Source organism: Mytilus edulis, chromosome 9 (assembly GCF_963676685.1).
Source record: "Mytilus edulis chromosome 9, xbMytEdul2.2, whole genome shotgun sequence".
NCBI classification, from domain to species: domain Eukaryota; kingdom Metazoa; phylum Mollusca; class Bivalvia; order Mytilida; family Mytilidae; genus Mytilus; species Mytilus edulis.
In genome coordinates this window covers 81,851,587-81,877,777 of record NC_092352.1, presented here as the reverse complement: position 1 = coordinate 81,877,777, position 26,191 = coordinate 81,851,587, and the positions used below count along the sequence as shown (strand labels likewise).

At 32.1% G+C, this 26,191-nt stretch overlaps 2 protein-coding genes across 2 annotated transcripts in view; one reads left to right on the top strand and one right to left on the bottom strand.

The window, feature by feature from the left end:
- LOC139489178 (probable ATP-dependent RNA helicase DDX46) overlaps positions 1 to 8,448 on the bottom strand; it is a 34,904-nt gene extending 26,456 nt beyond the window's left edge. Inside the window, exons 1-2 of the mRNA XM_071275353.1 lie at positions 8,318 to 8,448; positions 735 to 1,013 (exon numbers count right to left, since the gene is read on the bottom strand). Coding sequence (XP_071131454.1) covers positions 735 to 1,013; positions 8,318 to 8,334 — 296 coding nt within the window. The 5' untranslated portion in view covers positions 8,335 to 8,448. The remainder of the gene's footprint in view (positions 1 to 734; positions 1,014 to 8,317) is intronic.
- Positions 8,449 to 15,332: 6,884 nt separating this feature from the next.
- On the top strand, positions 15,333 to 25,870 carry LOC139489176 (H/ACA ribonucleoprotein complex subunit 1-like). The gene is made up of 6 exons (XM_071275348.1): positions 15,333 to 15,430; positions 21,183 to 21,257; positions 21,919 to 22,067; positions 22,804 to 22,863; positions 24,460 to 24,556; positions 25,362 to 25,870. Exons 1-6 carry the CDS (start codon positions 15,343 to 15,345, stop codon positions 25,532 to 25,534), a joined length of 642 nt encoding a protein of 213 aa, XP_071131449.1. The 5' UTR covers positions 15,333 to 15,342; the 3' UTR covers positions 25,535 to 25,870.
- Positions 25,871 to 26,191: the final 321 nt, after the last annotated feature.

The following is a 26,191-nucleotide window of genomic DNA, read 5'->3' as shown; positions in this document are numbered from 1 at the left end:
ACACCTTTGAAGTCTTATCCACAATAATTGATTGTAATGACATGATTAACCTCGTTACCTGGGGGCAATCACCAGGTGTCATATATGTAATTTAACTTCTGATAAGAAATCGATGAAACAAAAGGCAATTTTATCAAAACGGCACAAGAGTTTTTTTCAGAAAACGGCGTCAGGGCAGAAGGGCGCGGCTGGGGGCACACAGGGCGCGGCTGGGGGCACACAGGGCGCGACTTAGGGCACACAGGGCACGACTTAGGGCACCCAGGGCGTGGCGCCCTTCTATTTTGGGCTAACGAGACCACTGACATATATATCACTATCTAATGCATGTTCATCTAATAAATTGTTTAGTAAATTTTAGCAGGTAAACCTAGGAGGTAAGGCCGTAAGGGACATTACTCTTTAATCACTAGTGTGTTAGTAAAAGCCATTTTCCATTCCTCAGTAACAGATTATTATTCATCTGATTTCATGAGTGCTCAAATGGAATTTTGGAAACACATTGCTAATTACAATGAATTAAGAGTAATCTCCCTTAACCCAACTTGAAACAATGATTGAGGGAATTCTTTTTTCTGTTTGTTACTGAAATATCTGTCTTTAATGAATATGAGTCTACATTTATATTTATTTAAAGTACTGTAATCAACCCTGTTTAGTACACATTTGTGCATAAAATGCACAACATTTTATCCCTATTGCCCTAAAAAACATTTAAATGAAACCAGTCTTACTTCCTCTTATCTCTATCACGTGATCTTGACCGTCTTCGGTCTCTCTCTCTTGACCTAGATCTTCTGCGATCTTTTGATCTTGATCTTCGTCTTTCTTTTGATCTTGATCTTCTCCTTTCTTTAGATCTACGTCTTTCTTTTGATCTTGACCTTCTCCTTTCTCGGTCTCTCTCTCTTGACCTTGATCTTCTTTTAGGACTTCTTGATCTACTTCTGTGTTTCTTCTTTCTCTCCCTTGAAGTACTCCTTGATCTTGACTTTGATCTTCTTCTGTAAGATCTAAACAATAAAAAAAATACAATTCAGCAAAGCTGAATATTACGTTACTGGGAGGTTGTTGTGTAATCTTTGTTTTTTGTTTATTGTTTTCTCATTAATTTTGCTTATGGTTTAATTTAAAATTCAAATTGAACAATTTTATAGCAAACACACTGGGAAACTCATCTGATCAGTCATTCATATTTCATTCATTTGCCATTTGTATCTATATTGTGCAGTTCCTTGTATCTGATAAGAAAATAACAAGCCAACTTGTGATCTTAAGGCTTAATAGGTTTAAAGATATCAATCCTAACTGTATTATTTTTATAAGGGGACGAAGTTCCCTATAACAGTAGAAAAATCAATAAAAAAAAATAGATATATAATTTCCAATGTACTAATGAACTCAAAATCATTAACTATTTTTTCTAACTTTTTTTTCTAACTTTTTCTTTTTGAACAAAACTAATACAGACTTCGTTCCCTTTTACAGGTAATGGCTGCCTCATATTAATACTTAATGATGTAAAGAAAAACCAATGGTACCTGATAGTGTTTCTTTTTTGTTATGTTGAAAATGTTGTCACAACTAAAATCCCCAACATGTTACAACAGAACATTTGACAGAACCAAAATCAGAAGTGTCACGATATTTCTGTTTCTTTTTTAATATGTTTAACAGTTTTTGAAGTTAAAATATGTTTGATTTGAAAACATAATTCATATAGACTTTGTGCTCTTACACAGGTAATGCCTGCCTCATATAAGATGAAAAGAATGCTGGTTGTAAATGAAACATTTAAATTAATTAGAATGTCCCTTGCTGTGGCATGTTTGGTATTCATGGTATATATGTATAAACTGGACCCCTGTTGTGTTCTCTTTTCACTACACTGACAACAGGTTATGGCCTAAATCCTGTGGTCATGGTGGTCAGAATTCTGACCACTGCATTTAATAATTCAATGAGACTAGTGCATCATGTGCTATGTTTATATAAAAAAATATAATATCTAATTATTCAACTGAAATTCGAATAAAAATTGGGTGTGAACGTGTAGGGTGCGAACTGTATTAAGCGTGAACGGACCAGATTTCATAAGACTCATCCAATTAATGCCAATGTGACAAATTAATGGCTCCAACAAGTTCCTTCAATGGGAAGCTAAAGTTGGAACAAAGGGCCACTCACTGTAAGTATATGTACAGAAAGGCACATCCAAGTCTCTTATTCCTTGTATGTTTTCACCTTGTCAATTCAGTTTTACACAGGCAATGACAGGCCAACAGAAAGAGGTTATAAGCCTTGAGGCTCATGTAAATTTAAATTGTTTTCAGATTAAGATAATAACAGTGTTATTCGGTCATTCGTGTTACCCCATGTAGACTGTACTCTGTAGGCTTTTAGCAGGTTGGGAACAAACCCTCTATATGGTAATTTTACCTGTATAGAGGAATAATCCTTCTATAGGGGGATAAAATTACCCCTCTATAGAGGGTTATTTTTGTTTAGACTGGATTTAAATCAAAATAGGGCAGAATGGCATTTTCTACTTATTATGGCAGTAACCTGCAACTGTTGATGCACCAATTGATGTACTTAATTTAATATGCACATGCCCAGTTTGTTGCTTATCTGACTAAATATACAATCTATTGTTCACCATGATTGAAAGCTGTGATGGTCAGGTAAATTCCACTCACTTATGCCTCACTGAACAGAATTTCTATTTTTAGATTTAACATGAAATTTAAAGTTAAACTCTTTCTTTCGTTGTTGTTCGGGTGTTCAGATAGGTATACAATAGATTGCAAATTTTGTCACTTTAGCAGAAAACTGGTGATCCCAATCTTTAGTAAAGTGCATATATGTCATGATGTTGATGCATATAATGCTAGAGAGTATAGCCAATATAACTAGAAAATGCCATTCTGCCCTAATTTGCTAAAAATCCAGTGTGAACTAAAATACACCTCTATAGACAGTCAGGGGACTTATTGAAATTAGTGATTTTTAAATCACTTATTTAAATAGCAAATTCGAAATTTTGTCATAAATTGTGATTTTGTAGTTTTACTAAAATTTTAAATACATGATAGGTTTAGATAATATCTTTTCATTAGTAAAATTGAAAAAAATGAACTTTTTGCTTCTTTTAAGTAGCAAGGTTTATGCCTTTGATGCTATAATTTAGCTGTAAATTCTATTTTATTGGAAAAAATGCTATAATAATGGCTTAACTTAATGAACTGATATTTTCTTAACAGATTTTTCCCAGCAAGTGGGAGTATTTTTCCTGTAAAGTTCAAGGTTTCATCTTTCAGATTATGTAATAAAATTCTACTGTTCGCGATAAAAATTTCACTGTTCGGGGGTGTTGAAATTAGTGGGGGTTATATATTAGAATAATAATACTTAAAGAAGTGATTTTTTGGAAGGAAATTGAGGTATGATACTTAAACAAGTGATTTTTATGTCATTATCCTAGATTCAGTACAAGGTCATCACCTGACATGACCTGGTCATCATAGACAACACAGATGTTGGTTCTGATAATTTTAGCAACATAATTAGTCCCTGGATCATTAGTATTCTATATTTAAAACTACAATAAAATTAAATCACTTAATGTTACTTGAATCAGTGATTTAGAAAATCACTCATTTAAGTAAGTCCCCTGACTGATAGAGCAATAATTTTACGTAATCTGTACGATTTTTATGTTTGAAATTAGATTCAAAACAAACCGGACATATATATAATATAGTTAATTGCTATTGATTAGTATTGCAATGTGCATTGTGTTTAAATGTAATATCAGTATTTAGTTCTATTATAATCTTATATCAATCCTATTTCTATCTTATTATTTTTTAGACATAATTTTTCAAATAAGGACCATAATTTGGTATTCGGCCTTTGGTTTCTTTTTGTATCCTTTTTTATAATTTCTAAAACTTTAACTTTTATTCTGTGGGTTGTGTTGGTGTTAGAATAGTATTAATGGAACAATTGAGTTTTTCAAGAAAAAAATAATACATTTTGATTCACTGTTTACATGACAGGAAACCAAACAGGAAACCAATCTTTATTTTCTTTATTTTGTACAATATATTTCAAAAGACATAATTAATGAACACCATTACTAGTGTTACTTGCTTCATGTTAATATTTAAAATTTATTTTCAATGTTTAATTAAAGTTTTTTTTAAACGCGACAGGAAACCATAAGAAACCGAAAGCATTTTTTTAGTTTTATTTTATTGCAAAATCTGCTTAAAATAGTCTGAACAGTATACTTTTTCTTCAAATCCATCTTAAATGTAACAGTATTATAAAACTCCTAAATATGTGCTTGTTTTGAAAACAATTAGTACAATTTATTCAGAAATTTCCATATTTTCTTCATTGATACAGGATACCATAATCGTTGTATCTTGATGTTTTAGCCAAAAAAATGTATTTATATTTGGTTTTGAAATTCCAGTTATATACAATTTATTCCAAATCATTGGCAATGTAAAATTCTTTAAATCCAGTAAAGAAAAAAACTTTTAAATTGGAATTAAAATCTTTAAAATAGGCACCATGTGATATTTGTGACCTGTGCACCATCTACATGGTTTCCACATTTTAACATACTTTAGTGGGCTAAAATCAATAAAGTACTTCCTTTCAAGTCATGCATGGTAAAAGTTTACTTCTCCTTTGACAAGTTTATTGCGTTTCTGAAAAGTGTTTGCAGAAAAAATAACTAAAATTGTGACAAAGATACCAACTTTGTACATTCCAAGTGTAACAGTATATTAACATGTATTTTTTATTAAGTTATCTTTATTCACCTAAAATATCCAGTAATATTTACTGCTGAAGCAAAATCAATCCAACGAGCATCGGCACAATGATGAGAGACGTAATGTCGATTGAATTTTCCAAGGACCCTTTACATCGTTATCAGGAAACAAAGTGTGTTATAACGTCTGTCAAATCTGAAATCGATTTTGTCAAGTCATTGGGCATTTATTTTCACACACGATCGTATGTAACATTATGCACATAGGAAAAACAATAGACCCCCGGTGCAATCTCTTTGAAAATTGTATTTTCCTTTTTTAAACAAGACGAAACAAGTCTACAGATTATGTTTGCTAACATCCCGTTGGAAACAAAAACAATGTTTAGACCTAGTATTTCATACATCCGGCCGTAAGGGCGTGATCACATGTTAGTCACATGTTTCACGTATGACCGGAAATGATTAGAACTTAAAGACAAAAACAATTTTAATAAAAAAAAAGGAAATAACTGGACTTTTGTTTCATTTGGAATGTAACGCATAACGATAACGTCATTTTCTAACTTAATTATTACGAAGAACAAAACTAGAATGTAAATCATCTCTGATTTACCTGTTTGAACATCTCGCGAGAGTTCATATTTGCATATTGTTATTAAGAATTCTATTACAACAAAGCAGATTACATCATCTAAAATTTGCGTTACGAAATTGGAAACCAAAGTAATGCTAGTGTTCTTACACCTGCTACAGAAATACTTATAGTTCTCGGCATTTTCTTCTGACTATTCTTATTGGTCGATGTTCTTTATTATTTGAAAGCAAAAGTTACGAATTTGCCGGTGACGATTATCTATAAATCAGTCAGCGTTATGCACTTCGGAAGCGAAAAGTAACGCGAGAAACGACACAAAAATACTGTCATATAATCTTTGAAATTTGTTAATTTCAATTTTTTTTCTAGGGAAGAGTAGCATACACTTGTATGTTGATAAAAATAAAGGCATCTTTAGATGTAGTTACAACTTTTCTTACAGTAATACACATTTTTATCACTTTTCTATCGTTATAGGAAACGAGCCCAATAGCAAATTATGGTCCATTATATATGACGTCATATTTCTGCTGTTTCAGAAATTCAAATGTCTGCATGACGTAATATTGTGCCTTTTCACCATTTCGTTCGTATGTGACGTCATTGTTTACTTTTTGAGTTCAGGCCTGGTTTGTCACTGAGTCGGGCGTGTCTATTTTCTGTGTTGGTCTTCAATGTATTATGTATTCGGGTTTTGTTTTTTGTAATTAGTTAAGACGTCAGTTTTATCATGTAAATCTTTTATATTCATTTGATAAAATTCACTGTTTGCAATAGCATAAATTCTTCTATATAATAAGGATGTTCTTATCACAAGCAGAAAGCCCTAGCCGTATTTGGCACAACCTTTTTCAACTTTTGATCCTCAGAGCTGTACAACTTTGTACCCCACCCCCTTTTTTTGACTTTCCAACTTTTATATCTGGGCGTCACTGGTAATTCTTGTTTGGACGAGGCGCGTTTTTGACGTAATGAATTTTAAACCTGATGCCTTTTGTTATCTATTATTCATGTGTTTCTTTGCCTAATACGTTCTCCTATTTATTTGTATTGTAGTCCTGTATTATTATGTTGTCATTTTAATGTTATATTTAACAATGCCATCAAATGCGAGGTTTGGCATGCCACAAAACCAGGTTCAACCCACCATTTTTTTCTTTAAAAATGTCCTGTGGCCATTGTTATATCATAGTTCGTTTCTGTGTGTGTAACATTTTTACGTTGTGTTTCCGTTGTGTCTTTTGTTTTCTCCTATATTTGAGTGTGAATTCACATTACTATAAGACGTGTCACGGTACTTTTCTATCCCAAATTCATGTATTTGGTTTTGATGTTATATCTGTTATTCCCATCGGATTTTGACACATTTCCGAAACTTTAATCATGTTAATATGAATATATGTATTAAAAAGTAAATATTTCTAGATATTTCTCTTAGTTATATATTCAAACAATTGCCAACAAATTATTTGTGAATTTTTGTCCTGTGACTTTTTGTCCTACCAAATTTGTGACTTTATGTCCTGTGACTTTCTGTCCGTTTACCATAATCACCATACAATAATACAGGGGGTTTGTTCCGAATCCGGGTCCGTCCGCCCTGATTTCGGTTCGCCCTAGTTACTGTTCGCCCTAGTTCCGTTTCGCCCTGAGACCGTTCGCCCTGATTTTTATTTTTTATTATAGTGTTGTGTTGTGTGTATTTAATTGAATATGTTGAAGTCAGTCTACAATTTCGCCGAATATTTACGAACTATTGAGAACTAAGTTAGTATCTGCATGTAATTACGCTACTAGGAAATCACTATCACACATCCTTTAAGTTTTACTTTACATTTCCACACATGATTTGATCAATAAAAATGATACATTAGGAGCACTTAAGTTATACATAAGAAAGTGTTCAAAGTTCAAAGTGTTAATTGATCTAAAATTCTTTACTGCAGCAGCTGAACGTTGTCTAGTGGGTTGTCGGACGGCTTGTACAGTTTGGCAATAACTTTGTAAAAATTTTATTTGAGAAAAATGTTATTTTCATTATTATGGGGACGAAGTCCCCAATAACAGTAGAAAATTCAATAAAAAAAAAAATCGGGAAAATTTCCCGAATTTTTCATTGTTCTAATGAACTCAAAATCGTTCAAATTTTTTTTGTCGTGTTTTGAAATCCCGGACCTGCGCAGAAATGTATAATGTACTTCCTTTTTCCGGTCTCGTTAGTATGAAACTTTGAGTAAAATATATATTTATCAGTCTAGTATAAAATAGGAAGGAACGTGCAATACCAATTTCATTTTTAATAATTCCTTGATATGAAAAAACGTTACCTGATGATAGCGTTTCTTTGTTTACATTGCACATGACGTCATAATTTAAATAAAGTCACAACTAAATTCCTAACAACAGAACCAAAATCAGAAACGTTACGTATTTCCGTTTCTTTTTTTTAACAAATATTTAAGTTACAAAAAAATAATTCATACTGACTTCGTCCCCATTTACAGGTAATGCCTGCCTCATATTAATCCATCAAAGACAATTCATATAACAATCAGTGATATCAAAGATTTCAAATTATCAGCAATCAAAATTCAATCAACAGTAATTAAAAGTAATTTATTAAATATAAAATAAAGTGTAACAATGCAGCCAAGAATTTTATTTCATTAATATTCTGTATACATAAATTTTAATATATATAAATATATATTTCTTTCATTAATGTAACGTATCCATTGTACATATCATAAATGAAAATAGGGCGAACGAACCCAGGGCGAACGGATTACCAGGGCGAACAAACTCAGTGCGAACGAACCTAGGGCGAACGATCCCGATACCGTTTGTTCCCAACCTGTTTAGCTTGGTACGTTTTGTAAGATAGTCATTTTACTTAAAACATTATAGTGAGATAATTGGTGGTCTTATACCTCCCGTCTCGGGGCATTTTTATTTTTCTCTCCTTTCAAGCCTTTCTTTCAAGTGTGAGACGATGAAGACAACCAGCCAAACGTTTTTCCTTCAATGCTGTCATGTGAGTGCTTGTTATTTTTCACGAAACAGTCGGTGTGTTAAGCGTTCAACTGACTACCAAAAGCCTAATTGTCGTAATTATTTATTTTTTGTATTATGTATCGAAATATTTGCCCTTAAATTTTTATTTATCATAATTTTGAAAGTTTTTGAGCCATGATTGTAAAATATTAGATGAAATATAAAATCGTACACATGTTACGACATTTTACCGGAAACTGTTTCTCGCAGGCAGCACATGGTTTTGTTTTGAAACTTTCTCCACAAATTAATTTATCAGGTGACCATCTTCTTAATCATTATTTTAATCATTTTTCTTTGTAGGTTCCTCGAACTAAATCATAATTTTTTTTAACATTTAAAAAAGGAGGTGTTGCCAACAAGGCAGACCGAGTCAGTCAGAGATCACAAAAGAAGGCAGGTTGGATCTCCAATAGATGAATTATTATGGTGTAGCTGTACATTTTATAAAATCAATATTTTCTGTATCTGCAAATGACAACTCAAATAGATCAGGTCAAAATGCGGGACATACCTTTAAATTTTCTTTAAAAAAAATGTTGCATGACACCCCCCCCCCCCCCCCCCCCCCATTTTTTTGCTGCAATTTTGCATCACTTAGCCCCTCGACTATTGACAAAAAGGATATTTCCTACTATGGGTGTTAAAAAATCTGGAGGCAACACTGAGATCATGATATCCCTTATTCTACAATATTTACAGTTTGTTTTTATAGCTTTTCAATCTCTTGGTTGATGTTCCTGATCCTAAGGTCAATAATATTACTTTCGAGTTCATCCCTCACCGGAAAAAACTTGTCAATTATACACACCTTTATGACGTCATTTACCAGATAGAGGGTATGACCTGTATTCAATTCAATTCAAAATATTTTATTGTTCAAATATCAAATGTACATTTAAACAAAGGGATTGGACAAAAGGCAGTGCCTATACAAATCCTTTCCCATACAAGATGGATTGAAAAACATGCATGATAGTATATAATTTTCTGATAAGTTAATAGATAATGGTTGTTTTGAGGTATTAAAATGAAAATTCCCTAATGACAGCAGTGCTGATTGTCAATTTTGAGAATTCAATTTTCCGAATAATTTGTACAATATGAGAATTATAGTTTTCCAACCACTCGCTCAACATTGGAATGGAAGTGATGACGCCCCTAAACACTCAAATGACTTATTAAAACCGGACTTTTTGTCGAAAATGCATCGAACTCGAAAGTTGTCTATTAACAGTCAGGGGACTTACTTAAATGAGGGATTTTCTAAATCACTGATTCAAGTAACATTCTTTCCATAAAGGTTGAAAGTAAGAGTTGTCTTTCTTTAATAATCACCTATTTAAGTAGTACAAAATAAACACTAGAAGAAGTGATTTAATTTTACTGTAGCTTTAGATATAGAATACTAATGATCCAGGGACTAATTATGTTTCTTAACTTATCAGAACCAACATCTGTGTTGTCTAGGATCAGGGGCGGATGCAGGAATTTTCAAAAGGGGGGGTGCTAACCCAGGGCAAAGGGGGGGGTGCAGGGGGGGTGCAAAACATATGTCCCGATACAAATGCATTGATTGGCAAAAATAAAGGGGGGGTGCGCACCCCCGGAACCCCCCCCCCCCCCCTGGATCCGCCACGGAGGATGACCAGGTCATTTCAGGTGATGACCTTGTACTGAATCTAGGATAATGACATAAAAATCACTTGTTTAAGTATCATACCTCAATTTCCTTCCCAAAAATCACTTCTTTAAGTAGCATTATTTTAATAAAGGATTAACACCTACTAATTTCAACACCCCCGAACAGTGAAATTTTTATCGTGAACAGTAGAATTTTATTACATAATCTGAAAGATGAAACCTTGAACTTTACAGGAAAAATACTCCCACTGCTGGGGAAAATCTGTTAAGAAAGTATCAGTTCATTAGGCCAAAATAAAAAGATTGTATGTTTGCCCAAACGCGACCAACCCAAAATAAACCCGCCGACTCAAAATTTTTTTTGGACGTTTTTTTGAAGAATTTTTTTTTGAAGAATTTTTTTTGGGTCCGCTCCGTCATCGTACAAAACTTAATGTTAGTCGTCTTTGCGTTTGAAAGTAACTGAATAAGATTAAAAGAAAGCGTATAAAAGACGCAGTTAATCGATATTCGATGTTCTCTGTTTTTATCTTCTGATTTAACGAACGTAAAGAAGTAAAACATGTGAAGTGGCAGTTTTTTTTACGCTGTAGTTGTCTGTACTACCAAACCCTTACCTATATGCTCAATGTTAATTTCATCGTGTTATCGAATATCTGATAAGAATATTCAGGTAGATTTGTTCAAAACCATGTGCAATCGAATATTTTCAATGTTATTCTGACAGGAAATGGATCCGGAAAAGTTGCGAATTTACAATCTTGCAAGAAGATTTTGTTTTTACTGAATAAAAAAGAATTATTTCTTGATAAATTGTTGTCTTTAATTATAATCTTTCTTTATCATGTAAATTAGATGCCCTTTTATTCAAATAGTTCAAATTTACAAGTCTCATTAGACAAGATCAGTACGTTGCTGTTTGGGAGAATTTGATAAAACTATAATTGTTCACAGAATCAGAAATATAATCTTAACTGAATGTAACTCCCTCTGAATAATTTATTGCAATATAAATCCCTTTTGACAAGAGAAATCTGACTTTTGACAGAAATATTTTTTTCACATGTGCAAAAGTAAAAACATGTTATGGACGCCATATTGGATTTTTCTACAAATTTGTGAGGAAGCCTCTAGAACCATGACCTAAAAATAAATAGTCTTCAGAAAACGTTAACTTTATGCAATTATATTTTATCAATAATGATTATTTTCAAAAATTTAAACTTGATTATTTAAAGAAATAAAATTATAACAAATACGTTTTTAGTTTGGAGATTCTACAGAACATGCTTTGATCTATTTACCGGTATAGCCAAATTAGTTTACCTGTGTGATAATGTAAATACAAATTTGTTTTCAAAACATAAACAAGACACAAACTAAGGATGGTAGATAATAATTCATATAAATATTTTAATAGAAATAGGATTTAAAAACTGCAAACAAATTTAATCATTACATAATCAGCTGATATTTTTTTTACAAAAACATCGTGTTGATGGAACTGTTGAAAATCACTTCATAAATCCACCAGCCCTTTCACACAGCTAGCAATTGTCAGTGTTATAAACATCTCAGGATACAAATCATATAGTAGACTAATTTATTTATAGAGGTTTTAAATTCATGGCTTTTGGTTTTCTCTACAAAGGTTTGACGAAAAAAAAAAGATATACTGTTTTAAGATCTTTTAATATTTTCATGCAAATTCTGATAAAAAAAAAAAAAAAAAAAGAATTTGCCTACCTACCTACCCACACCCAGTCATCATGGGTCGGGTTTGGGCAAACTGAAATATTTTTAATTGTGGCCTTATGTAAAGCCATTATTATAGCATTTTTTTCAACTGAAATAGAATTGCAGCTAAATGATAGCATCAAAGGCATAAACCTTGATACTTAAAACAAGCAAAAAATTCATTTTTTTCAATTTTACTAATAAAAAGATATTATTTAAACCTATGTGTTTAAAATTTTGGTAAAACTACAAAATCACAATTTGTGACAAAACTTCGAATTTGCTACACAAAGTGATTTAAAAATCACCAAAGTGATTTAAAAATCACTTATTTCAGTTAGTCCCCTGACTGATTAACATGACCATGATGACATGTCTCTCTTGTACTGAATATTCCTCATATGGTGCACTATTTCTCATAAGTACGATGTTGATGTCCCACCATATTTCAGTGTGTTCATGGTGTTTGTCAGTCTTTAAGATTTTTTTTAGCAACAAATGTATTTTGACCTTTTGAGTGTGAAATAAGTCAAGATTATATTATGTTATAATTTGTTTTTGAATCTTTGATATTAACCATTTGTTAACCATGCTGTAAACTGAAGGTATACATGGTACCCATCAAAACAACATTTGATAGAAAAATTTAACAATACTTTTAGATATTTGGATGATATATTGGCTCTAAATAATGACGACTTCAGTATGTATACTAAAGAAATTTATCCTGTAGAACTTACTTTAAACAAAGCTAATGCTAACAATGACCACTGCCCTTTCCTCGATCTTGATATCTATATCATAAACGGGAAGCTTAATACAAAAGTTTATGATAAAAGAGATGATTTTTCATTTCCTATTGTTAATTATCCATTTTTAGATGGTGACGTTCCCTTGTCACCATCTTATGGTGTTTATATATCTCAACTTGTACGATTCGCTCGTGTATGTAACAATGTATTAGATTTTAGCGAGAGAAATTTATGTATTACTGAAAAATTATTACACCAGGGTTTTCGATATCACAAACTGGTCAAAACATTTACTAAATTTTATCACCGGTATAAGGAAATAATTCGTAAATATAACTCAACATGCAGACATCTTATACGTTCAGGTATTTCACATCCAAAATTTTATGGAAATATTCTTTATAAAGCACAAAAATGTCAGTATTCTCCTCAGAAACTAACAAAACCTTTAAATAGACTTATTAAAAGGGGATATAGTTACGATACTGTTGTCAGGTCATTAAAGATTGCATATTTTGGCTTTAACATTGATTCACTGATAGGGTCTTTGCATCGGAACTAAACACATTTATTTCTAAAAAAACAGTTGTTGGCATGACACGGGTTATGTTCTTCTCATATATTTTATGATAGTATGATACTAAACCCCTAACGGGAGGGATTGTACCTGATATTCATATGATGAAGACATAATCTTTCAATCAGTTTAATTGAGGTCTGGAGCTGGCATGTCAGTTAACTGCTAGTAGTCTGTTGTTATTTATGTATTATTGTCATTTTATTTATTTTCTTTTGTTACATCTTTTGACATCAGACTCGGACTTCTCTTGAACTGAATTTTAATGTGCGTATTGTTATTCTTTTACTTTTCTACATTGGCTAGAGGTATAGGGGGAGGGTTGAGATCTCATAAACATGTTTAACCCCGCCGCAATTTTGCGCCTGTCCCAAGTCAGGAGCCTCTGGCCTTTGTTAGTCTTGTATGATTTTAATTTTTAGTTTCTTGTGTATAATTCGGAGTTTAGTATGACGTCCATTATCACTGTACTATTATGCATATTTTAGGGGCCAGCTGAAGGACACCTACGGGTGCGGGAATTCTCGCTACATTGAAGACCCATTGGTTGCCTTCGGCTGTTGTTTGCTCTATGGTCGGGTGGTTGTCGCTTTGACATATTCACCATTTCCTTTCTCAATTTTATTATGGTACATGTATATTATCTTAAATTATATATCCTTGATAATATAAAAAAAAATGTTTTTTTCACTTGTTTCTGGTATATAACTATATTTAAAAAGACAATTTAATGTATGTTTCAATATTTATTAACCATGTTGATTTAAACAGGCGTTTAGTTAAGAAAGACAACTCTACCTTCCAATCTTTTTGGACATAATGCAGTGTTCTCCCCAGAAATTTTGGATAGCATCACATTTGGCGTAAAAAAAAATGTATTTTTTTCAATGTAATTTGTCGCATCGTGGCAATGCTCTATTTCCATTATGATATATATGCTTTATTGTTTATTACAAAATGTATTATATTGTTTGTATGCTATAGGTCCTTATTTGGTGAATAAAATATTCTATTCAACCCTATTCTTTGTGTCAATATTGTTGAATTCATGACTGAGAATACAATTAAAGTATAACCATGATAACAGTATTTTCAGTTTATGTTTTCTATATATTCATTTATAGTTCCAGAATTATTTTTCCTCTTGGGCCAAATGAAAAAAATATGTGTGGTTCTAGTTACCCTACCTACATGAACTACCCAGTTAAAAAAAAATCTTTATCATGTCTATGAAATATATTGGCTCATGGTATTCAATGAATCAGTCCCAGTTGTTTCTTTTTATCAAAATGATATATATTCTTAACAAAGTTATCTGACAAATAGTCTGTTTGTGCTTAGTTTTCTCTTTAGGTATCATTGTTTTCTGTTTACCATGTTTACTGTGCCATTTGTGCAAATGTAGTTATTATTGTAAAATACGGATTTTTGTCATATCTGGTCTGGTTCACATCATTAGTTTACACTAAAATATTAAATGGCCGTTGAAAGCAATGAAAAATACAAAAATAAACAATGTTTGACAAGAGATTTGGAATGAATATGGCGTTTTTAATGCATTAAATGGATGAAGCATAAACTAAAGCCAATATTGATCACTTTCTAAAGAAAGACCAAAACTTATTTAGCTCATAATCAAAATTTTCACTCTCGATTTACAAAAAGTGATAGGAAGAGGAAGAAAGTATATACTACTGTAATATTTTGCAGACCACGTGGTATTAATCATGTCACAAGTGACAGCTTAGGGTATTCCAATCCAAACAGTTATCCCCCAAAGGCAATTAACTCCTATTTATTCACTCTTATTTGTCTATTGTCCGACATGAAGGGATTAAAGGTGATATATTTTTTATGATCATAAGCGGTAATTAGATGAAAGTTCAAAATTTAGGACATGGCTTTGCCATATAGAAACGAGAAAAATAACATCCTAAAAATAATTATAGCGTCACGGAAATTATTATAGCGTCACGGGAAGAAAATATAGCGTCACGGTACCGCGATGCTAAAACGTCCTGGGGAGAACACTGAAATGTTTTTTGAATCGGTGATTTAGAAAATCATTCATTTAAGTATAAAGTCCCCTGACTGTTGATTATTATACTACTTAGAAAACAAACTGAATAAACAACCTCATGGAACATTGGTGATAATTTTTATATATTTGCTGTTTCAAGGTTTTAGCATTATGGGATTTGAAAGAGGTGGTGGTAGGGGTGGAGGCCGAGGAGGAGGAAGAGGATTTGGCGGTGGTCGTGGAGGTGGATTTAGAGGAGGTGAGTTTGATGGGGCTGATCACAAGATCTTGACTTATTTGGATATAATTTGTTCAAGATGATCCATATATAAGTTTTATACCATGAAAATTATACATGTACATGTACATGATGTAGCAGTCAACCCTCATTCTTCATCAAGCTAAAGATAACCATCCAATACTTTTTTCTTCATTGTTCTTCAGAATTTGGAAATTTTCTGATAGTTCCTTATTATTGGTAGCAGAAGAGTTCAAATCTCCCACTTCAAAGAAATGTCATGTTTTCTCCTTCTTCACAATTATTAGCCAATAAATACTTTAAGTCATGTCAAATTGTTTAAACATTTATCATAACATTATAAGCTTGCAAAGTACAACGTTACAAAGTATTCCTTATATGATGTTACAATGTAGCACAGTTATATCAATGTGTACATACATATTTAGCTACATATACCTGCAATTGTCAGAATGATTAAATGCTGTTAAATCTTGGTTGGTATATGGGCAGGAATTTGCTAGTGAAATTTTAGGGTCAATAGTGTTTATCCAATTAAAAAATAAAGAAATCATGCAAATATGGAGAATAAACATTGTTTAAATATCAAAGTGGGTTAGTCTTTATTGCCACATGCAAAAAAAATGGTTCCAATTAAAAAAATCAACAAAAAATCAGCACTTGTTATGTGCTGGCAGTTGAAAACTGTAGACAAAAAGTGTGACATTTCTGCAGTGGCAAAACCCCTAGTCATATTTAGAATATGCCTGAAGAATTGTTCTACTATAATAGTTGAAAATCAACTGCAAAATGATCGGTCTATCATTTAGAAACCCCATTTTGTACAGAATCCGATTATTGCTGCAAATAAAATACGTTTGAAAATGGACAAGTGCATGTAACTTTTCCCGTCAACAAATGTTACATGCACCTTTTCATTAGCTGATTAGCTTTGGAAACAAGTTATTGGTCCAGCATGGCAAATTTTGAAAGGTGTCAACAATGGTTACAATTTGGATTTCATGATTTTTATCAATCAACTGAAGTTTGAAAAATATAGAAGGTACGAAAATTTATTTCATTTTCGTGTCAATACTGCCCAATAATACTTATCTTTTTATAACAGTTGTATACTTTTTATAGTAAGCATTAACATAATTATTTTTTTCACATTTCAACCCACTGACAATTACATTAAAATGTGGCTTTGTCATCTTTCACACTTGGCATCTACCAGTGATCAAGCAGATGATAAGAGAGTGGGACCAGGTTAATTTGACCTCACAATGAAGTGTTACATGCACTTTTTGTGTAAATTAGGTTCTTTGATAATAATGTGTGACTTGCTTTGCAATTTTGTCAAAAAATATAAGTTTATCTTGTATTTTAACAGGTTTGACCCTTACGATATTCATTTTATTGCTGGAGAGATTTCTGTACATAACATTGACACGAAAATATTTACCAAGGAAAGGTGTCTATGATACATGCAAAAGCTTTTTTTTGTACGGTTTGCCTTATCAATCTAATTTTTTACATGTAATACCACAGATTAATTGCCAATTTGATTAACTAGTACTTGTATTCATTCTCAGCATTATAAAGATAACTGGCCACTTAATTTGAAAACATAAAATGTAACATTGACACCAGAATAAAAACAATATTACTTTATTACACTTAAAGCATAATTGGCCAGTGCATAATATTAAATCAAATGTAAATTTAAGCTGAATTCTTAACAGAGAAGTTGTTGATCTTTCTTGATTTCTAGACTTTACAATATTTACTTGTAATTCTTATCGTTTAAAGGCATGTAACATTGACACATCTTCTGTGTCCAGGTTACATGCTACAACCTAATAAATGTGCATACAATTATTCAATCAATAAAATCTTGTTGAAATTTAAATTTGCTTCATTAAAATGATATTAAAGAAATAAATGAGTTTCAATTATTTGTGTTTATTTTTTTCCTGATTGACTAGCATTTTTTCCTCATCATTTGTTGGTGTTCCTGTCAATGTTACATACATAACCCAGAATTATAATGTTTTAAACGCATTGATTTCCAAACCTCTGTTATGAGCTTTAAAATGAGTTTATCTGAGTTTATAAATGACTAACATCTGAAATATTGTCATCACACAATTTCTTTGATGCTCCTATGATAACTTTATGAGTAACATGGACTACGATTTTTGTATCAGGTCTTTTTTGTGTTACATGAGAAGATTTTACTGTGTTGAAATCAACAGTTAATCTAATTTTTTATATTCAAAGTTATTATTATGATACTTATTTTAAAAAATAATGTATAAAGTAAACCCAAATTAAACTTTTTTTTCATTAAGAAATTGCATGTGTATGTAACATTGACAGAGTCTATTATTTAGACTTTTACATGTTCAGGCCATTGTTACATGCGTACACACAACTTACTGCCATATGGAGCTATTATCTTATTTTTATTTTACAAAATTAAAGCGTTTTCATGTTTTCCTGTTTAATTTGTCTTTTAACACTAGCTAGTAACATTGACAACAATATTTTGTGTCAAGATTTTTTTATGTTACATGCAAAGGTATTACTTCCTTAAAGTCAGAAATTTATATAACATTTTATAACCTAAATGATTAATTAGATATTACTGGGCAGCAATTATATTATTTTTCCAAAGTTGACTATTAAGCACACCACTTTCATCTTCTGGTCTTCATGTATGTAACATTGACATACAACCTTTTACTTTCTGTCAATGTTACACGCATGAACAGAACTGATAACATTTACTAACTCCTTTGCTCTATAAAGAGATTATTGATAATTTAACTTGTTTTACCACCATCAAACTTCATCTTTATTTCTAAATATAGATATTCTTTTTAGAAGTGTATTTTCTTCATTGACAACAAAATTGGTGTCGGTCATGAAAATTTACATGCAATTTTTAATAAAAAAAATCTACAGGCAATATAAACCTAAGAAAGAAAAAGATGATCAGCAATAAATGTGATGAAGAAAACTCTCAGGAAGATGCTGCAAAAAGATACTGTCCCTGTCAACCAGTCAGATGGTGATGTCCCTGGCAGCCAGACAGATGGTGATGTCCCTGTCAGCCTTGAAGATGGTGATGTACATATCAGTCAATCAGTTAGTTGGTGATGTTCCTGTCAGTCAGTCAGTCTGTGATGTTCTTGTAAGCCAGTCAGAGGGTAATGTCCCTGTCAGCCAACAGATAGTGATGTCCTAGTCAGCCTGGCAGATGGTGATGTTCATATTAGTCAGTCAGTTGGTGATGTTCCTGTCAGTCAGTCATATGGTGATGTTCCTGTCAGCCAGTCAGATGGTGATGTCCCTGTCAGCCAGTCAGATGGTGATGTCCCTGTCAGCCAGTCAGATGGTGATATCCCTTTCAGCCTGTCAGATGGTGATAACCCTATCAGCTTGGCAGATTATGATGTCTGTGTTAGCCAGTCTGATAAGGTCCCTATTAGTGAGTCAGGTGATGACGGTCCTTTCAGCCAGTCAGATAGTAGTGTTTGTCTGTGTCAGAAAACCAGATGATGGTGACTGTGTATGCAGACATAATAGTGATCTCCAATTTGACCATTCTACAGCAGTGTAGAAGATTGTTATTTCAAAATCTTGTTTATTTATCCCTTTTCAATCACCAGTCAACACATGTATCATGTGTATTTACTGATGCTCATTATAGAAATCATGAGGAATTCAATTTGTAACATTTTTTTTTAATTGTTATGCCAATAATTGACATTCCAGAATATCTTTTGCATTATAAGAGGTTCAGGCTCCTTCTGATTTCAAAATAATAATAATAAACTCATCATGGATACCAGAATTGAAATTTTGTAGCCCAGAAACGCTTTTCGTTTACAAAAGACTCTTCAGTGACGCTAATTATGAAACAAAAAAGTAAAAGAAGGCCAAATAAAGTTGAAAACAGGACTATGGTCTGTTGTTTTTCTCTTCTGAATTGTTTTACACTGGTCATTATGGGGCCCTTTAAATTGTGGCTTCCTGTAGTTTAGGTAACAAGTTTTCAAGATGAAATGGCATTGAAAAATCGAAACAAGATATTTGAGAGTTTCTATATTATTGTAAATTTTATATTCTATGCATGGATTTTGGTTCTGATTAAGGGTAGATTAATTGTTGTTTTGGTTATTTCTTTTTTCAGATAGATAGTTGAAGATGTTGGAGACAGAAAACAAGAAACAAGAAACTTGTTTTGAATGTTTGAAATAAAATTTATTGTTTAAACCTTAAAAAGTTATCATAAATGTAAGATTAACCAGCAGAAATAAAACGAGATATGGGGTAATATGTCTATCAGACAACAACCTCAAAGATGAAACCCAAATTGTTCTTTATAGAAGTTATGTAAACGATTGAAAATAAGATTCTCAATAAATGCAGCTGTATCAACCTCTCGTAGATTTGTCCATATTTTGTCTTGGTTTTTCATACTATTAGTTTTAAGTGTAACTGTGTCACATGAATGAGGGATACATGTAATCATTTTGTACCCTTACTTTGTCAGTATTAGTTATTGCGTGAGAAACTTGTGGATGCTGGTGGTTGTGTGGTTGTGTGGTTGTCTTCTTATCAATCTCATCCCTGTGCATAAAAAAACGGGTTGCTTTTATAACTTACTGATATAAAAATGTTTCATGTTGTGGAAATTTTGGATGACTCCTTCATCAATTGATCTATCTTTGGTCTTAATTTTATTTTTCTGGTTATTTTGACATTTGAATATCTTTTAATTTAGCCTTCCATAGTGTACCACCATGAACAAGCATAACTACTGGTATAGTTAAAAAATATGTCTGTTGTCTGAAATTTAGGTGAATGGTTTTGGTATTAACCACTATTTAAATAATATCATATATGAGAAATGTGGCAGTATAATTGTATAATTTACATTCAGATGGTTGTTTGGAGGCTTTTTATATCTTTTAAGGTCAATTCTGGCATGGTTCATTATTCATATATTTTGTGTCCACGTTACATGCAACATTTAAGTCACTATTTTATGACAGAAATGAGATAATTGCAAAAATATTAATACAATTTTTTAATGTGAGGGTAACACAATGAAAAAGAGCCTTTACATGTTCAGAAAGAAAATGATTCTTACTGTATTTATCTCTTAAACATTGCATGTAACATTGACAGAAAAGTAGAGGAAACTTGTTTTCACAAAATTTCTGTAAGAAATGAAAATATACATTTTAGAGTTTTGATGATAGACAATGTTTTGTGATCAATATATATGATATTGAATGTTGAATAAGTTAAGGAATCATTAATCTCAATTTGGAAAAAGTGTCCATGTTACATGCTCCAAATTCATTATTTGCATTGGTTCCAAACTGACGCAAGTTTGAAAATGATTTTTTTGGTTACAAATAGAAGGACACTATTTGTAGCAATAATTTGTAAAAAATTTAGAAGCTTATAATGATTTTTATTTTTTTCTTACAATGTCACACTAAAATAGCATTAGTGAATTCCTGCCCATATATAAAGAATTCATGCTAGAAATTTTAAAGACTAATCATTGATTTAATCTGTGTTAATCCTTACATCAGGAGATTTTTTTTATTGCTTTTGAAAATTACGGATTGTGCTCAACTATAGAAAGTAGGAGTTATTATGTTTATTTCAAATTTTGAAATTGTGTAGTGCAATCGAAGGATATAACATTATCATTTCTTCTTTCTCACATTTTGTCTTTGTATTTTAGGTAGAGGAGGAGGAGGAAGAGGGGGTGGAGGAGGCAGGTTCCAACAGGACTATGGACCTCCAGAATATGTCGTTGGTAATTAATCTATTAGATTTTTTTAATAGAAAAAAAATCATATATACATGATATACTCAGTGCCTAATAGAAATGAATTTATATTACAGTGAATAAAATTCAAACCAGGAGAAATTTATTGAGAAAGTTGACTGATCACTTTTTTGATTTAGCAATTTTCTTAGGATGCAAAATTTCAAAGGTATTTAAGTTTGATCCAAATACATGTACTTACAAATTCCATATTTTAAACAAAATTATTGTTATACATGTATCTTTAAAATCAAGAGATATACCCAAGAAAAACTGTTGAGGGGAACATTTTTTTAAATACTTTCCATGGTATGGTAGATGTTGACATTTTGGTATGGGGATACTTTTGGTTGATGTTATTAAATTTTGCAATGTCAGATGTAAAATGCACTAAAACATTCTAACCAAAATGGTTTGAAGAAGGCTACCATATAAAGATGTGAGGTGCAAACTTTTGTGGTTGATAGATGAATATTTCACACATGTTCAGGAAAAAAAGGTTCAATTTTGCATGAAAATACCTATATCAACAATGATAAAAAGATGACAGGTTTTTGCATAGTTATATATATATATACATGTTCAATGATGTATATTAATGTCAAATTAATTTCACATATTATACATGTTATACATCTTTTGATTTTAGAGATTGGCACAATGGAACACACATGTGAAGATGACCTGGTATGTCTAAATACCAACGAGAAAGTACCATATTTCAATGCACCAGTTTATTTAGAGAACAAACAACAGATTGGCAAAGTAGATGAAATATTTGGGTCCATTACAGAATCTGTATCCTTTAGTATTTGTAACCGGATTTTTGTGACAAAAATGTCGGTTATTGATTTGGGGATGTACGGCGGGCGGCAACCAAATGTTGTCTGTGCATTAACTCATGAACTGTTCTTTCAAAGCTTCCCAAATTTTAATATGTTGTTACTAATGACAAAATAGAGGTCAAGTTCATTAATGGCGATTTTGACTTTTACCGTTCAGGAGTTATGGTTCTTGAAAGATCGTAAAATGGCGTTTCCATTCACGTTGTTACATTTTCTCATGAACCATTCAATCTAAGCTTTTCAAATTTTGATATGTTGATACTGATGACAAAAGGGAGGTCAAATTTGATATTGACGATTTTCACTTTCACCATTCATCAGTAATGGTTCTTGTGATATTACCAGGACACAAATAAATGTTAATAAATCCGGTTTGCTGTCGTTGTGACAGCCTCTTGTTTTAAGTCACTTACCCCTGCACATATATTTTTTTACTACAAAGCATAGAGATGATTTTGTAAATTTGAAACAGTATGTTAACTCTTTATAGACAAAATTTTAATATGTTGTAACTGATGACAAAAAGGAGGTCATGTTGAATATTGATGATTGTCACTTTTACCGTTCAGGGATTATGGTCTTTGTGATACTAAAAAATGCCAGGACACCAATAAATGTTAAAAAAAAAATGGTTTGCTGTCACTCTGACAGCCTCTTGTATAGAAATAATTTCCTTAACTGTTTCAAAGTATTTTTCAGTAAAATTGTCAGATGATATGAAAGCAAAATCTTTTGCAAAGTTATCTAAGGTAAGTTAATTTATTTACTGGTAGACATTATCTAAGAAGTTAATAAAATGAGGTCCTACATCAAAAAGTCAATGTAACTGAGACAGGGAACACCATGAACACTGAACTATTTACTGTAATTGAAAGACTGTATATATGTGAGTTTTAGTAATATTGTCTTCTTATTTTGTATTTGTCACAAACTCAATGTTTATAGTTTATGTGGCAATAAATATTTGAATTGAATTTGAATTTATAATACAATATTAGTTACACAGTGTGCAATTGTCCTAATACGAGAATTTATCGGGTCAATAAAATTCATATCGGGTGAGGCGAAGCCAAACCCGATATGAATTTTATTGACCCGATAAATTCCGTATTAGGACAATTGAACACTGTGTAACGAATTTATCCTGATTTTGTTATATGACATATTATTTTATTCAAAATAAATTTTAGGACAATATCAACAAATATATTTTAGATATTTAATCTAAAACTGTGAATTTTGTTTTTTATTAGGGGGCTGCTTCATTTGTTCTAGGGCGGGCTATGCACGGTTCGCCCTATCACGTGACCGGGTTAAATATGGCTGAAAATAAAACGAGTGGAACCGGCTGATTTAAAGATGGCGACAGAATTTCAAGTTTATACTGTTTTGCTTTCTAAGCTAGGGAATATAAAAAATGAACCTGTTAACAATATGAATATATATTTTTAAAATGCAATCTTTTTTTCTTAGGCCTTATTCATCATAAAAAACGTTTTTCCGACATAAATTTTATAAACTTGAAAATAAAATATAGCATGGCAATTTATTATCGTCATAGTTGACCAATGCAGTATCATATAATATAGTCTGATTGAAAAAAATTAAATCTTCACCTTTCAAATTCTGACAATTTATCTAAAATTACGCTTCCCGCCATACTTTTATGACCGGCTGATTGCTTGCCGGTGAGTGAAGACCGGCGAGGGCGGCGTATGCCTATTTGTGCCGGCGGCTGATTTTACAGCAAATGAAGCGACTGTGCCTATACCGGAAGCATCGACCGGGCTAACCCGGGTTAAGCCGCTGTGGCAAATGAAGTACTACCTAGGTCAATGGTATAAGGGAAATAATTTCAATTGACGTAATAAATAAGGGAGATAATTCCAATTGACGTGATAAAAAGTTGTACTGAAATTTATTAGGACAATATCAGCCAATCAAATTGCGAGAAATTACTCTAAATCAGGATAATAATTATATATTGGTATTAGGATAATAAAGTACAAAGTACTTCAGTGATTCCAAAACTTGAATATGTAAATTCAGAAATAATTGTGTGCATTTATTATTGTGATGTTGTCATTTTAGACTAAAATGCGATTTTAATTTTTGCGATATTGAGAAACATTTTGTTTTAATTCATATAAAAAATTTCAAACTGCAAGTTTAAATGATTTCAATTATAAGCCTGTCGTATTGTTTGCACATCGCAATAATTTCTGAATTTACAGTAGTTTCTTCATGTCAGATCTCATTGTGCACACACTATTTATGTCTTACTAAAAGATTTTCTTTATAATTCCCTTTCCAAACAATTTATTTTGAATTTGTTTTATTTACAGTTTTTTATAGATCCAGCCAAGTTATTACCTTTACAAAGATTTTTACCTAAACCTGCAGGCTCAGCAGGGAAAACAAGAGGTGGTGGTGGTCGAGGAGGTAAGAGTTGTCTCCCATTTATTGTTATTTCCGTCATATTAATGACATAAAATTGAGAATAACAAACAACCACCCTACCAGACAGCAGAAATAGCTGAGGGCCACCAATGGTTCTTCAACACATCTAGAAAATCCCACACACGGTGGCATGATTCAGCTGGCCCCTAAACAAAAAAATGTGTACTAGTTTAGTTGTAATGGATGCCATACTTAACCCTGAAATATACAAATGAATTGAAATTAGAATATACAAGACAAACAAAGGTCAGAGGCTCCTGACTTGGGACAGGCACAAAAATGCCGCTGGGTTAAACATGTTTTGAGAGATTTAAATCCTCTAGCTAATGTAGAAAAAATAAACACACAGCAATACACACAGTAAAACTTATTTAAAGTCCAATGTCCGATTAGGTAATAAAAGTAAATAAACAAAATGACAATGATGCACCAATTAACAAATGCCTACTATCAGCAGCTACTGACATGCCAGTTCCAGACCTCAAACTGATATATGAATTTTCTGGTTCTAATCAACAACAAAAATTCGAAAAAAATGTGATAGGCAGGCACAAACAATCAGGGTTGGTTGGGAGGCAGAAAATAGAACTATGTATTTTTGCCTAAACTGAAATTATAAATAATGCATTATTTTTAGTGAAATACATAAGAAGGGAAGTCAAATTTAAAGTAAAAATAAATTGCAATGGACTGTATATCACCATTTGATGTTTTGTTATTGCATAAATGGTTTTTGATTTTAGAGAAATCAACTGATATTTATATTCCACCATGTTTTCATTTACAGGTGGCAGAGGCGGAGGTGGTTTCAGAGGAGGAAGAGGAGGAGGTGGCCGTGGTGGAGGTGGTTTTGGTGGTGGCCGTGGAGGAGGATTCCGTGGAGGCAGAGGCGGTGGTGGTGGTGGATTCAGAGGACGAGGAGGAGGAGGGGGAGGTTTCAGAGGGGGTCGTGGACGTTAAAAGACAATAAAGTTTTAGAAAAACTTTTAATTGAAAATGTGCAATAATTGCACTAACAAGACATATATTTTATGATAGTCTTCACAGATTATGTGAATTTCAAAGAAGACCAATAATGTTATGATTGGATGAAGACCAGCTGTGTTTGTTTTGGGACATGGAATTATGATAACTTTTTTATTGTTGATTTTGATAATAAAAAGATTTTTTTTTTATCCTGGATCAATATGTTTCCAACACTCAAATTCTGTTAATGATTATGATACTTCTTTTTTGAGGGTCATTTTTATATCATTCATTATTATTGTTAACATTAAAAAAATCATGATCACTGAAGTCTACATGTCTTATTTGTTTAATTGTTATACGACCGCAAAATTTGAAAAATTTTTCGTCGTATATTGCTATCACGTTGGCGTCGGCGTCGTCGTCGTCGTCGTCGTCCGGCGTCCGAATACTTTTAGTTTTCGCACTCTAACTTTAGTAAAAGTGAATGGAAATCTATGAAATTTTAACACAAGGTTTATGTCCACAAAAGGAAGGTTGGTATTGATTTTGGGAGTTTTGGTCCCAACATTTTAGGAATTAGGGGCCAAAAAGGGCCCAAATAAGCATTTTCTTGGTTTTCGCACTATAACTTTAGTTTAAGTTAATAGA

Excerpts from the sequence above, each read along its gene's own strand:
- LOC139489176 (XM_071275348.1), top strand. The coding sequence starts at position 15,343 with ATGGGATTTGAAAGAGGTGGTGGTAGGGGTGGAGGCCGAGGAGGAGGA. Across the intron at positions 22,068-22,803 it reads TTGGGTCCATTACAGAATCT|TATTTTTCAGTAAAATTGTC; the intron begins GTATCCTTTAGT and ends ACTGTTTCAAAG. Across the intron at positions 22,864-24,459 it reads CTTTTGCAAAGTTATCTAAG|TTTTTTATAGATCCAGCCAA; the intron begins GTAAGTTAATTT and ends TTTTATTTACAG.